This window comes from Pygocentrus nattereri, chromosome 2 (assembly GCF_015220715.1).
Source record: "Pygocentrus nattereri isolate fPygNat1 chromosome 2, fPygNat1.pri, whole genome shotgun sequence".
Lineage (NCBI taxonomy): Eukaryota > Metazoa > Chordata > Actinopteri > Characiformes > Serrasalmidae > Pygocentrus > Pygocentrus nattereri.
The window spans coordinates 17,457,186-17,474,210 of NC_051212.1; the positions used below are offsets into that span (position 1 = coordinate 17,457,186).

At 40.3% G+C, this 17,025-nt stretch overlaps 1 protein-coding gene across 1 annotated transcript; it reads left to right on the top strand.

Moving 5' to 3' along the window:
* Window positions 1–2,826: 2,826 nt before the first annotated feature.
* Window positions 2,827–15,908, top strand: sf3b2 (splicing factor 3b, subunit 2). Its single transcript, XM_017719063.2, has 22 exons — window positions 2,827–2,997; window positions 3,515–3,561; window positions 4,040–4,099; window positions 4,640–4,858; window positions 5,428–5,487; window positions 5,678–5,807; window positions 6,472–6,572; window positions 6,893–7,001; window positions 7,096–7,187; window positions 7,329–7,520; window positions 7,912–8,034; window positions 8,447–8,527; window positions 8,688–8,915; window positions 9,809–9,958; window positions 10,110–10,199; window positions 10,952–11,059; window positions 11,399–11,506; window positions 12,337–12,479; window positions 13,545–13,646; window positions 14,395–14,494; window positions 15,025–15,231; window positions 15,698–15,908. The coding sequence occupies exons 1-22, from the start codon at window positions 2,871–2,873 to the stop codon at window positions 15,767–15,769; spliced, it is 2,649 nt and encodes an 882-aa protein (XP_017574552.1). The 5' UTR covers window positions 2,827–2,870; the 3' UTR covers window positions 15,770–15,908.
* Window positions 15,909–17,025: the final 1,117 nt, after the last annotated feature.

A 17,025-nucleotide genomic window follows, 5' to 3' on the forward strand; every position in this document is an offset into this window, starting at 1 on the left:
TATGATTCATTTTAGCATTACAGAAACACAAAAGGAATGGATTTAAAAGAAGTGGAAAAATTCTAATAAATTCTAAAAATTAAACTAGTAGTAGATTAAACCATTATATCCAACCATTATATCCCTTTTCAGTCTGCTCTCTCTATACAAATTAAATGTATACCAGATGAACAAAATACACAGCCTTCAAAAGAACACATTTTGCAGCCTAGCAAGAGTTACAGTGAAACTGCAACTATAGCAGATCTATATTCAAGTCTGATTTCCTCTTGGCTCACAACACACCAGAATTTGCTCACAAATGTAGATGCAAAGCATAACCATATAGCACTGCCCTGTATCTGTTTCTATGGTTACCCCCATGCATGATATCTGTAATCAAACATAAACCTGGGTCAGCCTGACCCAGTAGTCAAACAACAACTGTAGGAATCACACACACACACACACACACACACACACACACACATCTTCTAAGCCACTTCTCCTTCTGGGCCGCAGAGGGTGCTGAAGCCTGTCCCAGCAGTCATCAGGTGGAAGGCAGGATACACCCTGGACAGGTCGCCAGTGCATCACAGGGCAGACAGAAAGACAGACACATTCACTCACACCTAGGGGCAATTTACCATGTCCAATTGGTCTGACTGCATGTCTTTGGACTGTGGGGGGGAAACCGGAGTACCTGGAGGAAAACCATGCAGACACAGGGAGAACATGCAAACTCCACACAGAAAGGACTCTGGTCATCCAACTGGGGAATCAAAGCTTACATGCTGTGAGGCGACAGCGCTACCCACCACGCCACCACGCCTCCCCATGTGTAAATATATAACCCTATATATTTAATTGAAAAAAGTACAAAGCTAAAATACCAAATATCGAAAGTGAATTTTTAAATTGTTTTTTGAAAAATATATATCCCTCTTGAATTTGATGCCAGCAACACATTTAAAAAACAGTTGGGACAGGCAGCAGAAGACTGGTAAAGTTGTGAAATGCTTAAAAAAAATTGGCGCTTAATTACCAACAGTTTAGTACTGATGATTGGATATAAAAAGAGTATCTTTCAGAAGAGTCTTTCAGAAGTAAAGAAGGTGAGGAGGAATTCATCACTCTGTGAAAGGCTGCACAGGCAAATAGTGCAACAATCCAAGAATAACATTTCTCAGTGTAAAGTAGCAAATAACTTGGAGATTTCATCATCATATGAAAATGTTTAGAGAATCCAGAGAAATCTTTGTATGCAAGGGACAAGGCTGATACCAGAGGGCCATGTTCTTCAGGCCGTCAGGCGGCACTGCATTAAAGACAGACATGATTCTGCAGTGGAAATGTTTGGAAACTGCATGGGCTCAGGAAGACTTCTGAAAAACAGCGTCTGTGAACACAGTTCATCGTTGCACTTATGAATGCAAGTCTCTTCCAAGCAAAGAAGTAACCATAAATAAACAGGATCCAGAACTGCTGTCACATGCTCTGGGCCCCAAGTTCATCTAAGATGTAATATGAATTGAGGCAAAGTGGATGCGTCCTGTGGTCTGTTGAATCAAATTTGAAATTCTTTCTGGAAATCGTGGACACTGTGGCCTCTGGGCTAAACACCACCCAGCTTGTTATCAGCACACAGTTCAAAAGCTGCCGTCCATGATCGTATAGGGATGCATTAGTGCACATGCCATGAATGGCTTGACCATCTGTGAACGCTGAAAGATATATACAGGTTTTGGAGCACCATATGCTGCTATCCAGATGACCTCTTATTCAGGGAAGGCCTTCAATACCAAATCACATTCTACATGTATTACAACATCATGACTCTATAGTGAAAGAGTCCAGGTGCTAAACTGATCTGCTTGCAGAGCAGATCTGTCACCCACTTCTGCACAATATGAAAAGAAAAATACTATAAAGGAGACCCTGAACTGTTGAGCAGCTGAAGCCCTGCTTCAGGGAAGAACAGGAACACATTTCACTTTAAAACTCCTCAGCTCCCAAACACTTACACTGTGTTTCTAAAAACGAGGTGATGCATCACAGCAGTAAACAACGGATGTTGTTGGCATCAAATTCAAAATGGACATATATACATTGTTTGAAAACAATAAAATTTATCAGCTTTAAAATTTGATATGCTGTCTTTGTAATATTTTCAATTAAATATTGGGTTTAAATGATTTGCTGATCATTGCATTCTATTTTTATTTACATTTTGCACTGCGTCCCAACTTTACAGGAAAAGGGTTTGTGTGTGTCTGTGTTCATTGTGAAGATAATTCCACAGGAGGGACCTTATAAGTGAGGTATCAGGTTTAGTGGAGCTGTTTGACCAGGGAAGCAAGCAAATTTCACTGGACGTGTGTATTGTCATCTCAGACTAAAAAGTACAAATAGAGTCGGTCATTCGTTTTCTGTCTTATATCACTGCAAATGCAGCTGACCAGAACAAAACCCACACAAATCCGATCTGATCACTTTCAATTAACAGTGCATAAAAGTTCTGATTATAATACTAATATACATATAATAATACTATAGTATATGAAAATACTAATATACATACTAAAACTCTTTAAGGTTATTCATATTTAACTCTTCATAGTATGACTACATGTATTTAATTTTGTATGCTATCTAGTGTAAAAGTACGTCAATGGGAACACGGCCTTTAAATCTTGGCGCATTTAGAGTTCACGAACTTCTTGCGCAGCTGCGCTAATCTCCAAATCATCACAGCCACAAAACGTGCGCGGTTATGATGCACTGATCGCAGAAACGCGGCGGCGCACAGACGCGCTTTATTCGAACGCGCATGCGCAGTCCCCCTCCGTCGTGTCTGCGGCCCTGCTGCTATTGAACGCGGTTGTTTGAAGATGTCTGCTGACGGTCCGCCAGGAGCCGAAAACAGCCCGGATTTGGGCGCCTCGGCGGTGGTACTGAACACATGGAGCATCGCCGAGTTACAAGCCAAACTGGCGGAGATCGGGGCACCGGTTATGGGTGAGCAGAACCACGTTTTAGCAAAACAGCGCAGCTTGTCCTCGGTGGGAGGCTAATCAAGCTAAGCTAGGCTAAGATCACGGAAAGCCGTTAGCCGGCGTGCTAGCCAGGCTGCTAACTGCTGTCCGCGTCTGTAAGTTGGCTCAAAACGCTTAAATTACCGAACTATGTTCCGAATTTGCGGCTTATATACAAAACATTTGCTATTAATGTCTGCTTACTCGGTGTATGGAAATGTTTGCGTTATTGTGTCGCGCATAGTGAGGACGGTGTTGTAACAAATGAGTGAAGCTGTTTGTGGTCGTTGTAGCTGTAGTTGGCTAACTAACGTTAGGTAACGTTACTGCTGCATGCTGTGCGTTAAGTTATGTGTTAGTAGTTGGTTGGTTTACTTTCATATCGAGGTCAAGAAACATGCACAGATGTGTCGAGATGCACAACTACTTGTTTTGTTCCTGAAACATGTCTGTTTGGCTTTTGTCTGTGGTTAATACAGTTTCTTTTTCTCTTCCTATAGGCCCAAGAGAAGAGTTAATAGACAGGTTGAAAACTTACATGATGCAGGTAACCCAAGTCAAGCACCACTAAAGTGAAGTTCCACCGATTTTCCAAAGATTCTTCATGATTAACCGTTTAAAATATGAAGAAATTCATTCATTATTTGGTTTGATGTCAAATGCTTTATTCTTGGTAAAAGCAGAATCGTTTAAGGTGGTAGGGACCAGATATCTGAAGTGATTAAATGCCTCAAAGTTTTCACAAAATGGTTATGTGTACTTTGTGTGATACCTGCGACAATGTTTGGCAAAGTTTTTAGAAAAGATTTTGGCCTAAAAGATCATTTTTACACTCCTTAATGTCAGAGAGGTGCATGCAGGGCCACTATAAAGCAAACTATTAATTTGATTTCAAAACACTGTAAATCTCAAATTTACCTACACAATTTTTGGAAAAATATTGGTGGAATTCCCTTTTAACATAAACAAATCATTCTTTAATATTTCACACTGAATACAAGTTTGTTTGTGAATTCTTTCCTCAGACTGGGATGATCTTGAGTAAGCCCAACATCCAGGGTGGAGATAACAAGCCCATGGCCCCAGTAAGTGACCTCACAGTGCGGAGAAAGAGGGCCAGAGTTATTCTGTGGATTAGGTCTACAATTTACAGTCTAAGATAGGGGTGTAATGGTACACAGAAGTCATAGTTCAGTTCACACTGTGATTTGGACATCACAGTTCGGTATGAGTTTGCTGCAACAGAAATCCCAGAGGTACCTGGTACAGCCTGTAGTGCATGTCATTTGCACTCACTGGGGGACATCAGTAACGTCAACTAATGTGTATGGTGATAGTTGAACTTCGGTTGTGGTTTAGTATTTAGTAGCAGAGAAAATACAGAAAAAAATTCGTCAGGCTTTGTGCTGAATCTCTTCATATAAAATACTGCAAGGTGTGAATACGAGAGAGTATTATACTTAATTTTCACTGTAATTTGACCCTCATAAATGAAACCAAATTACTACATTTAGACCCTGGAGGGTTATCATAATGGAAAATTGGGTGGATTTCTCCTGATTTTTGGCACCCTAATGGATTAGTGTTCTCTATTCCTGCATTAATGTCTTCTCTTACTCTGTCAGATGACAGGTCTTCCACCTATGCCACCGATGCCCTCTATGCCTCTGCCCCCGGGCATGGGCATGCTGCCACCAATGGGAATGATGGGCCCCCCTCCACCTGGTATACACATGGGGATTGAACCACCGGGTGTGCCCCCAGGCATACCACAGGAAGACCAGCTGAAGATGGCCCAGCAACGCGCTGCCATGATGATGCAGCAAGAGGAGACGGCCAATCAGGTAAAAGCGGAGGAAGATTAGGGAGCATTGTTTTGTTCAGGTTATATAATCTAGGACACTGCACATTAGAAATTATTACATTGAATTTCTTTTAATGAGGCACTCTTCAATTATCAGAAAACAGCCAATGGACTTGTGTTGTGAGCACCAAACAAAACTGGGTACATAAGCACTGACTTTTCAGTCACTTACGTTTATTTGACCTGCCACAGTTTTATGATGTACAGAGTTGATGGAAACAGACTAATTCACATAATTGTTAGGTATAAAGCATGTTTTAAACATAAAACATGTTTAAACCTGGCTCTTAACTTGCTCAAAAGAAGAAGTCAAATGGCTTTTGGTGCTTCATACAAGAAGCTCCGCGTCACTGGTCCTGTGTGTCCTTGTTTGTTGACAGCTGAATGGATGCCTGACTAGTGAAATAGTGAATATTTTTATAATACTGAGTGTTTTGTAGTGTGCTTGGAATTAAACTCCTGACCAGCACAAGTTTATTTTTCTTCTTTTTTAATATTTCTGGGTATATGGGTGTTGTAACATGTTTGTGGGTTTGTTTTGTGTTTCAGGGTGACCGAGTCATGGAGGAGCAGCTGAAGGAGCAGGAGTTACTTGAGCAGCAGAAGAGGGTAAGAGATCCTGAAGGGAACTTGAAATACAGCAGCCGTCACATACATACTCATGGTTTTGTATTAGTGTATTACTGTGTTGTGATATGGTAATGTTTAGAAATGAGTTTTTAGAGGCTGTTATGTCCCTGTGTAATTAAGCAGGAAATCTTACTGCTGTCACTCATTGTTTCCTGTCCTCCATCTCTAGGCTGCACAACTGCTGGAGCATGAGAGACAGCAGGAGCTGGCTAAGCTACAGCAGGGAGTGCCACCAGGCACCAGGGGTCCAGAGCCAGGACCCGGACCCAACCTGTTGCCCCCTATTGCTCCACTCAGGCGTTAGTACCTGTCCTATGATTTCATACTTAGTGTAGAAGCAGTACTTTTGAATGTACGACATCTGGCAGCAGATTCAGTACTACCTCCAACCCGTCAGTCAGGGTAGTGGATATACTGTACAAAAATATAACTGCAATGCGTTTTACTGAAAAGGCTTTATTGAAACCCAGTAAATACATAGTGGGTTTTGAGACAGATTTTCTGTGCAACATACTTTTAAAAAGAAATTGTGAAATGGGAGCAAATTTATAAGTATTGAGTTTATTCTTTTATTCAGCTTGTTGTTGTTGGATTAAAACCTCATTTCTATGAAATGGGATATTTACAGTAGATTGAAAAATATTTAACTTGTAATGTAATCCCAAGTGATTTTGGACCATTTCTGTTGGTACCTTAATGATTTTTAAATTTTTTTTACTCAATGTAAAGGACATTTGGAGTTCTTAAATTTTGTACGTCACAAAAATTGTAATACCATGTAAGTCAACATATTTCACCTCTTATTCTGCTTCTCAGTACGTATTGCAGTGTTCCAGATTTATGACACACCTAGTATTACCATTTTTGCAATGCGTTTAATGGAGCATCTGTGTAAACTATGGACTTCATTGTTGGATCTGTTCCCTCATCTGTTGCATCTCAACTTTTTCTCTTGTGTTGCAGCCTTGACAACAAGTGGCCCACCCCCACCAGGCGTTTCCATGGTGTCACAGACCAGTCAGAGGCAGAGAGTACCGCCACCACCTGGAGAGGATGCTAGAGAGGTAAGAACCACCAAGAAGTTGCCCTTTTATCTGAAGTAGCTCTCTATACCCAAGTGTTTAACTAAACCAGTGCAAGAGAGAGAGTACAACTGCTCTCAATTCAGTGGTGAATGGGGGATTTCATTGAGCACCTTGGAAGATGCATGTACATACACCTGACTGCCAGATATTAGAAATAAAACTATTTGTACATGATGTAATGCTGCACTAGTCAGAGATACAGTGTTTGCTATAAACATTGGGTTTTAGGGGGTATAGAATTGGATTTTACTTAATCATTCAACTAAAGGGCTGTTGACTGTGTATGTTGTGTGGACCAGATGTGGTCGAATGACGAAGTTGGCATTGGACCAAAGATCCCGCAGGCTCTAGAGAAGATACTGCAGCTGAAGGAGATCAGACAGGAGCAGCTCACTATTGCTCCTACAGGTCAGAAAGGGGAATTGCTATTATGAGAGCAGATACTGGTATTTCATTGAAGTTTGTGCTAACATTGTACTGACATTGTTTGATCCATATTTAGAAGATGATGAGGATGAGGGCACAGAGGTGGAGATGAACTCTTCTCATGCGTACTCTGACGATGAAGATGAAGGCGCGCTCTCTAAAAAAGATGTGAGTAGTTTCAACAGTACCCTCATCATTTTACTTCTCGTTTTGTGGTGTCTTTTTACGATACATTTACCCGAGCTGAATTCTGTGACTTTTACTTGATTAGTTTTGTCAGAATTAACTTTTTTTTTCCCCTCTCTGCAGAGAAACCGAAGGCGCAGGAACAGGAAAAAGAAGAACAAGAAGAAGAAGAATCAAGAGAAGCAAGAGGAAGAACGTAAGAAGGAGTCAGAGAAGGAAAAAGTGTCAGAAGTGGAGATAGAATATGTCACAGAGGAGCCAGAGATCTATGACCCTAACTACATTTTCTTCAAGAGAATCTTTGAAGCTTTTAAGGTGAGTGTCACATTGAGACAAAGTAACTCAGGTTTTTGGAGAAAGGTGAGAAGTGCTCTTTCATGCACATATCTCAAGCTTATAAATAATGAAGGACCATTCACTTAATCGCAGGAAACCGTGACAATATAGTTCAAATCAAACAGAAGAGCATACAAACTCTTATGAGCAATTATTCTTAGGATTTGTTTCTTTGTCCACTGACAGCAGAATTTAGTTCATAAGGCTGCTGTTCAATGCATGGTTAAGTATGTGTGCATGTAGTAAATGTTTAATTTATTTAATTAGGCACATAGTAGTGACTAACTTTCACTTAGAAGGACAGCTCAGTGCACTGTGTGTGATTGGTAAATCGCCCTTTGCGTTGTGAATAATGCATTTCTTCTAACAGTTGACAGACGAGGTGAAAAAGGAGAAGGAGAAAGAGCCAGAAAAGGCAGAAAAGCAGGAAACCACCTTGCTTAGGAAGAAAGGATTTTTGGAGGAGAAGAAAGACAGTGACGACAGTGATGAGGTGAGCTGTGAATGCGGCTGGATCTATCCAGTGTTTTTCATCCCCTTAAATCTGAAAATATCTGTTTGACATACGATTCTGAGGTTGGTGTTTTATTTTTATTTATTTTTTTGTGAGTTTTGCTTTCACTGATTTATTTATTGATTACTCACTAACAGAATGTACATCAGAAATAGAAAGTGTGAAAAAGTCCAATCATTTAAATGTTAGTATGTAACAGAGCACTTTATTCTTTTAGAATAAATCCAGGTGTACTACTTTTGGTAACTGACGATGGTTTTCACAAAAGATGGTCTGAAGAGACCAGGGCTGCATCAGCACTGGTTTCAAATGTCATCACATTTAGCCTGTATTGAAGTTCTTACACCCTTAATGTGTGGGATAAAAACCTCTTCTCTTTGTGCTTCTACAGGAAGTGAAGCCAGATGCTCCAAAGCTGTCCAAGAAGAAACTGAGAAGGATGAACAGACTCACTGTAGCAGAGCTCAAACAGGTTTTATACCCACATAAGTGCACATATTCTACAGTCACACACATCTAGAACCCCAAAAATGCATAGCATTTTCTTCTATGAACAAGTGACCACCTCCACCCTGTGCACTCATAGCTCCTGTGGTCTTTGGCTGCTAACCTGTGCCTCTTCTTGCCCTCAGCTGGTGGCACGTCCAGATGTGGTGGAGATGCATGATGTGACGGCACAGGAGCCCAAGCTGCTGGTGCACCTGAAAGCCACTAGGAACACTGTGCCTGTGCCCCGCCACTGGTGCTTCAAGAGGAAGTACCTGCAGGGCAAGAGAGGCATTGAGAAACCACCCTTTGAGCTGCCTGAGTTTATCAAACGTACTGGCATCCAGGAAATGAGGGAAGCTCTGCAGGAGAAGGTGAACCACACGTTTACTTGATTAGCACAGATTGGAACCTCTGCTATGTAGTGATTTGAATTATTTGTGTAGCCTGCCAGTGTGTTATTACGTCTGGGCTCTAGGTAAAAGGTAAGGATAGAAGACTGCTGTGAATTGAGTGTAATTTGGAAGTTCATTAATCAGTGACTTAGATTTTATTTATGTAATAATAACTCATGTTAATTGCAAATATAGTGAAACATGTGATCATAAATATAAGGCATTGGTATTTGTAAGTATATTATACCTGTGACTCATATTTCTTGTTTTTAAGAACATCATGGTAGACCCACAACCACTAAGGCCTTAAATTGGCACTGAAGAGAAATAATTCATTTTTTAAATTTGTATATTCTTGGTAATATTCCTTTTAGATCTGACTATGATCAGTTTTATGAATTGAACCCCAGCCAGAGAAATGTTTCAGTAATGGGCCTGACCTGAAAAGTTGAGTTGAAATTGACCAAAAACAGTTTAGGTTTACATAATGAGCTGTGCAGTACTTGTGTGTCCTTTCCCTGTTTAACCTTAAAGTTCTGGTTCTTTAGATAGAACATATTAAACATAATGTATTGAAATGAATGTCATGAACATTTCTCATGAATAACAACATGGGTGTAAGCATACCAGATTAAAAAGGTTACAAGATGATGTTCGAAAGGAAAGATAAAGAGAGAAACCAAAGCTGAGAGAAAAATCTGTTAAAAGTGAAAGGCAAGCTGTAAGAAACCAAACATGAAATTTGAACATGAGCCCATCACACAATCAGGAAATGGCATTTGAACCCAGCTGAAGATGGTTTGAGCAGTTGGGTTCCTTGGGGTTTGGACAAAAGCTTCAAATTCTACAAACTATGTATCTCAAATCTGTAGGAGGATGCTAAAACTATGAAGACCAAAATGCGTGAGAAAGTTCGACCAAAGATGGGCAAGATCGACATCGACTACCAGAAGCTCCATGATGCTTTCTTCAAGTGGCAGATCAAGCCAAAGCTCACTATCCACGGAGACCTGTACTACGAGGTATTTAACTGTTTTAGTGCTACTAACCACCCTCTTTTCACATGAAAAGTAGTGCAGTGAAGTATTATTCTCAAAGTATTTTTCTCCTTTACCTGCTTGAGAAGAGACTTGTGTAACTCGTATCTGCTCTGTCTGTACCTGTGCCTCTCAGGGTAAGGAGTTTGAGACACGACTGAAGGAAAAGAAGCCTGGTGATCTGTCAGATGAGCTGAGGATTGCTCTGGGAATGCCCACAGGCCCTGTGAGTAATTCATCTTCTTGCTTCCTTTTCATTTTTGCCTCCTTCAGCCTGAATCCTGCTGTCATTTCCATGTTTGTTTGGTGTTTACAACAGTCTTAAAGGTTTTATCCAGCAGATGGTGCTTATAGATCAGAAAGATAAACATCAGTAGTGTCCTGAATAAGTGGAGCTTCCATATATTTTTCATAATCTCTTTTTCAAAGTGGTATATTCTAAAGAAACTTACTAATTTCTCTGCAGTGTTGGTGGTAGGAGCACAAGGGATTGTGATGTCAGCAATTTACATGTAGCCATGTAGCCAAATGTACTAACATAAAACAATATCTCATGTATCAGACACCAAATCTATATAATAAATATAATAATAACATTATTATAAATATGTTCGCTTTCAGAAGCATTAAGACATCTAGTTCCTATTAATGCTATTGTGAACAATTCTGATTCTACAAGTTTCTCTGGACCGGAGCAGTCCACATCCAACCACTGTAAATGTTTCTTTGTAACAAGTTTCTTTGTTAATTTAATTATGTGGAATATAAAGTGGGCCAAAAGGGTGTTTTCATTTGTATGAATAAATGAGCACGTGTGGAGAAATAGCATTGCTATATAAATATCAGGTTTCAGCAATACATTTTGCACTGTATTGTTTCCTCTGATGAACAAAAATCATGATGGGCAGTTTATATAAGATTGTGTTGTGAAGTACCGTAACAATGCTTTATTGTGTTTGTCTTTCCTTCTCTCTGCAGAATTCTCATAAAGTTCCCCCTCCGTGGCTCATTGCCATGCAGAGATATGGCCCTCCTCCCTCCTACCCTAACCTCAAAATCCCTGGCCTTAATGCCCCCATTCCTGAGGTTAGTGTGGAACAGCTGGAAACCAAACCCACCAGCACATACTTTCATTTTGCCACTAGCACATTCTTTTAATCCTTTACACCTAGAAATTGGTTGATGTTATTTTCTGGCTTGCTGAAGTTTCTACAGGCCATGTGATTTTCTCTACAGAATATATGTATATTTGAGTAGAGTTTGGTCAGTATACTTGCAAACACACCTTGTAACTGCAGTGATTTGTGAGCTGTGATAATTAAATATTTAATGTTGAAGAGCGAATTATAACATGTAGTTTGGTTGTTGAGTTGTAAAGTACCTCTTTTTTTTTTTTTTTTTTCCCCCTCACACATACACTTTCAGAACTGTTCATTTGGATATCATGCTGGAGGTTGGGGTAAACCCCCGGTTGATGAGACTGGAAAACCTCTATATGGAGATGTGTTTGGAACCAACGCTGTAGACTTCCAGGTGAGCAAGGCACCCACAAATGCACGTTTTCTTATTTTTCCATAGATTTAAACCAGAGTAGCCCAGCTGTCCTTCAAAGAAGCCGCATAGCATGCTTGTCCTTCCATTATACAGACGTGCACATGCACACTTTCTCCGTATTGAACAGGGTATTTATAGTTAAATGTAAACCAAAACCTTTTAAGGCCAGCAGGAAGACATAGCTGTTTATAACTTTTCAATTTCAGTATTATGCAAACTACCTTTTATGAACAGGCATATACATTTTATCAGTACTCTAATGAAGCAAGTCAGCAATAAGCATTTACTGCTGTATTACTGTGCTTCCAACAATAAACACTTTATACAGCGATGGAAAACACAGTAGCACACAGAAGATGGCAGTCTTACTATGGCCATTGTGGATGTGCATTGTGGTTCTTTTGGAGTTTTGACATGGTTAAAGAAAACATTTACCAAGATAATAATATTCATTGTACTGTAAATTTAAAAATGACAGTTATGAGCAATAAGGCTGAAGGTGAGAACTATTAGTTTTACCTTGTAATCAGTGTTATGTCGTTAGTTTCGTGTTAATGCTGTTGAAGTCATTTCCTAGCTGTGCTGAGAAATATGCTGATCTTTGTCTTAGTATGTTCTGTGTACAAGACTAGGCGATGACTATGTGGAATGAAAATGAAACTGTCTTCCCTGGAAACTACCCAAGTTCAGAGAAACTTAAAATAATACTGAAATGCATTAAAATCCCAGCACTAGTGTAGAAGTGAATGGTCCTGTCAGATTCCTGCAGCACTTAGGATGTGTTCTGAGTCAGTGCTGTGTTTGAACAGGCCAAAGCTGAGGAGGAGGAGGTGGACCGCAACCCGTGGGGCGAGCTCGAACCATCTGATGAGGAATCCTCAGAGGAAGAAGAGGAGGAAGAGAGTGATGAGGACAAACCAGATGAAACTGGTTTCTTCACACCTGCTGACAGGTACACTAATGCCTTTTAGAGTGTGTTTACACTTACAGGAACACTGGTGTGATTGCTCTGAAATCATGGCTCATTAAAAGAGGTTAGAATGCTGCTATTTGAACCCTGACATTCAACAAACGATATGTCCCAGTCCCATTCAAACAAACTCATGTGGTTAATCTGAATTATAAATGCAAAATGGACCAAATACATTCATGCACAAATACACAAGCACAAAATGAACCGTTGCATCCTCTCTGATTGTCTTCTTTGGTACATGCTGCAGATGAATTTCTGGAGATTAGGTGTCTTTCTCAAGGACACCTCAGTCATGGACTGTCGGCACTGGGGATCGAACCAGCAGCCTTCTGGTCACAGGGCCAGTTCCTTAACCTCTAGCCCACAACTACCCCATCAAGTCTGAACTCTGAAGTGTTATGGAACAGAGTTTGTTGTCAAGTAATGCTGAGACATATTTTGACAGCATTCTAAAATGCTCAATAAGCATCGGCCGCTGCGCACATCAAATATATTAAGTATTAAAGTTTTCACCATTTTATTAGTGCAGCAAGCCAATTGAGGCTGTATTAGTTATTTTACTTTGCTTCTTATTGTGGGAAAATGCACAGCCTCTTGTGGCTTATTGCTTTTTAATAACACGATGTGTAAAACCCATGAGCTCAGTTAGACAAGATCGCAGCATAGTTTAGAGAGTTTGTACATTATTATTATTATTATTATTATTATTATTATTATTATTATTATTATTATTATTATTATTATTATTTCTATTAATCCTAATATCCCTTATTGTGGGTTTTGTAAGTACTTGCAACATTGGTTTGATGTCATATGTCAATGTGAAAACTGCAAAGCAGAACTAAAATGCAATGATTGATAATTTTCTGCTTTGGTAGGGAACTAGACTAAATAGGTAAACCCCTTAGACACATTAGTATCTCAAGTAGCTGGTTTTACACAGCACAGTTTCAGATTCTTCCACATTAAGGAAATTAGTGTTCTTTGAGATTGCTCTACAATTGTTTAAAAAATCTTATTTATTTATTTTTCCTCCACTCTCAGTGGGTTGATTACTCCTGGTGGGTTCTCATCTGTTCCTGCTGGTATGGAGACTCCAGAGCTGATTGAACTCAGGAAGAAGAAGATTGAAGAGGCCATGGACGGGTGAGTGAGAAGTGTGTGTGTGTGTGACTTTCTGTGAGAAGAGTAAATATTAGCTCTAGAGATGAATATCATATTAGCTCCTGAAATGGTTAATAGGGCCTATCTATTAGGGATGAAAATTGACAATGAAATACAATGTTCAGTTATTAGCCGACAAGCTTAAATCAAGGCTTCCACCCATCAAAATATCACACAGATGATTCTGGTTCTGAAGTCTGATTGATTGAGCCCACATTTGGTGCAGTGTGCCTCAGTAGCGCTCAAAAGCCGCGTTCATCCACCATGTCTTTCTCTATACTTCTGCTCACCCATGCGTGTTTTCCTCATGCCACCATGCATCACACTTTCTCTCTGAAAAAATGGACAAAACAGTTGTTCGTCTCATTGCTTGTGGATGTTTGCTTTTGATGTGTTATGTCGTGCTGTCCTCTTGGAAAGCATCCCTGAACACCACTACTATTTTTAGCTGCACACTTCATTTTTTTAGTAGACTTATCTAGGGGAACCAGTTGCCTGGTATGGCCTCGTGAACAATCCAAAAAAAGTTTCTCAGCTTCAAAGATGAACCCACCTATTCAAATGGGAACTGTTGTTTAAAGATAATAAAGTGATCAATTTTAATTTATGGACAATTGTTTTAGTTAATTGCATTTACTTGCCTGATATGCATGTGTGATGTGTGTGCATTTTACCTTAAATAGTTCTTTGCATTTTATTTGTTGTAATCACTGTTTGTGCTTGTGATCAGGAACGAGACTCCTCAGCTGTACACGGTGTTGCCCGAGAGGCGAACGGGCCCAGTGGGAGCAGCTATGATGGCATCCACACACATCTATGACATGTCTGCGGTAAGTGAGATGAAAAAAGAAAAGAGAAATTTTAATTCCTTGTATCAAGAGTGGGACAGGGTTTGGTGTGTTTGTTGTGCTGTGGTTCAGGTTTTATAAAGGACACTGGATTAAAAAGCCCTTATCATGCTTTCCCTGAATGTTTTGCCTTTAAACGTAAATAGTGCAGGACTGCTTTAATAGAAGCACGTGGGAGTGGCAGAGCTGAATGAAGCAGAGAGCATTGGTTCTGTTGTGGTGCATGATTACATCCCTAAATACTGCTGGCTTTGGTAAATCTTGGCTTTAGTCCTCCAAAGGCAGCAATGAGTCTGTCTCTCTTATCCATGGGGTTATCTTGCCTACTGTAGTTTGGCTTGTTCATCTGTGAGCCTAGAACTCCATTAGATTCATATCAGACACCAGTCTTCCAGATGGGTCCCATTTGCATTTTAAATGACAGGAAAGATTAATGAACACAACAGTGTGTCATAGCATGCATACCAATAGACTTGCTTTTAAGTTCTCTCTATCGCTCTTTTGCTATGTAGGCAGCAGTTGCTGGCCGTAAGGCTGCTGGGGTGTCAGGTTTGGGTGGTGACTCTCAGGGTGTAGAGGTCGCGCTGGCACCGGAGGAGTTGGAGTTGGACCCCATGGCGATGACGCAGAAGTACGAGGAGCATGTGCGCGAGCAGCAGGCCCAGGTGGAGAAGGAGGATTTCAGCGACATGGTGGCTGAACATGCAGCGAAACAGAAGGTATTACTGCAGCCTCCTATTCATCATAATAGTGATAAAGACTAAACTGTGTTTACAGATCACCTATCATGCAAGTAGTATGAAGTACATAGTAAAAATAAACATAAAATTTGAGAAGTAAATTAAAAAAAAAACAACATGGCTTAAAAGCAGTTATGTGCTTTAGATTTTTTTTAGTGACACTGTACTTTGGATTAGTAGGTTTTTTCCTCTGCACAAAAACGTTCCAGGTATTTTTTGGTTTAAACAGAAACTCAAAACAAGCAGCCAGTGAAACTGGAAAATGAAAACATGAAAAAATGTAACAGATAACTTTAATGAAACACACTCTTCACAAATGTACTTATGACAACCCAGGCTTTACGTAAGTATGACATGTTGCCCTCCATTTGCATGTGGTGGAGGGTTCTAAATAGTGGACATATCCTTTTGTTTTTATTCACCACGCTTTCTGTGTGTCTGACAGCAAAAGAAGAGGAAGGGTCAGCCCCAGGACACTCGCACTGGAGCCAAGAAATACAAAGAATTCAAGTTTTAAAGAGGAGAGAACCACCGTATTCGTACTTTGTTTTTCTTTTTAAAATAAGTTCTGTAGAAACAAAGCCACGTATGTGTAACGAGCAGCAATGTTTCATTTTTCAGTGTCTTTTGTAAATAAAGTAATCCATGCCATTTTATTCATGAGTAATTGACTCTTGGACATAACACAGACCTTTAGTACTGGTTATCGGTCATTCCTGTTAATCACACATTGAAATCTCATTGCTCGAAGATGACCAATACAAGTATTTGAATGACACTTATTATAAATTTCTGTTTCTGGAGTTTAACAGCTGTGACATCCTGTCCAGAGATATATAGACAGCCCTTTTATTTAGTGAATTCAGCAACTTTGAGGTCTCCATGCCCAGTGCCAGGCGTCAGCTAGAAGGGTATAAATCTCCTCCAAACTCGAGGCAGAGGAACTGTTCTCTAGAGTAAAGAAGCTCCATCTAGTACATTTTGGGATGAGCTGGAGTAGCACTCCTGATCATCCAACATCAGTCCCCGACTTCACTATTGCTTGTGGCTGAATGCAATCAAATCCTCACAGCAATGTGGTAGGGTATTGCCTTCCTAGATGAGTAGAGGCTGTTACTGCAGCAAACTCGCTTCTAATATCCTTGAAGAAACATTGAATGTGCAGGTCTACAAACGTCTGGCCATACAGTTTATATGTTGGCACATCCTGAAATCAGTGTTTGTGCTTTTCCTGTCACACATTATGTAAAACTGATTTCCCCCACTCATAACTCACCCACACTATTGTAGATAACCTCATATACATTTGGCCTGGTGGGAAGGAATTTCGCCTCATGGTTTGGAGCTCTGGCCCATTGACCCAGTCTAAGGCTGCTGTAACGCTCTGTCCAGCAGGGGGAGTTAGGGCTTTCTGGAAATGTGACAATCACCTGACGTCTGGGATTCAGCTTGACCTACTTAACTGCTTTCACCAGGACTGACTCGGTCACCAGAGCGCGCACACACACTTAAGCACACATTCTGTTCCACGCACACACTCACTCTCTCTTAACCTCTGGCCCTTTACGCGTACACACGCTGTCAGAATGTCCCCTGGCTCCTGCCTGGAAAAGCTCCATCTCAGAGCCCTCTGTAGTGGAGCAGTTGCTCAGCTGTAGTTTGTTCCTCTTTGATCCGGCTAAGTGGCAGCAGCCATTTTTAGATGCAGCTACTGGATTGGGCCTTTTCTTCCCTTTTTTTTTTTTTGCCCACTGTATAGATGTCTCGCAGTGA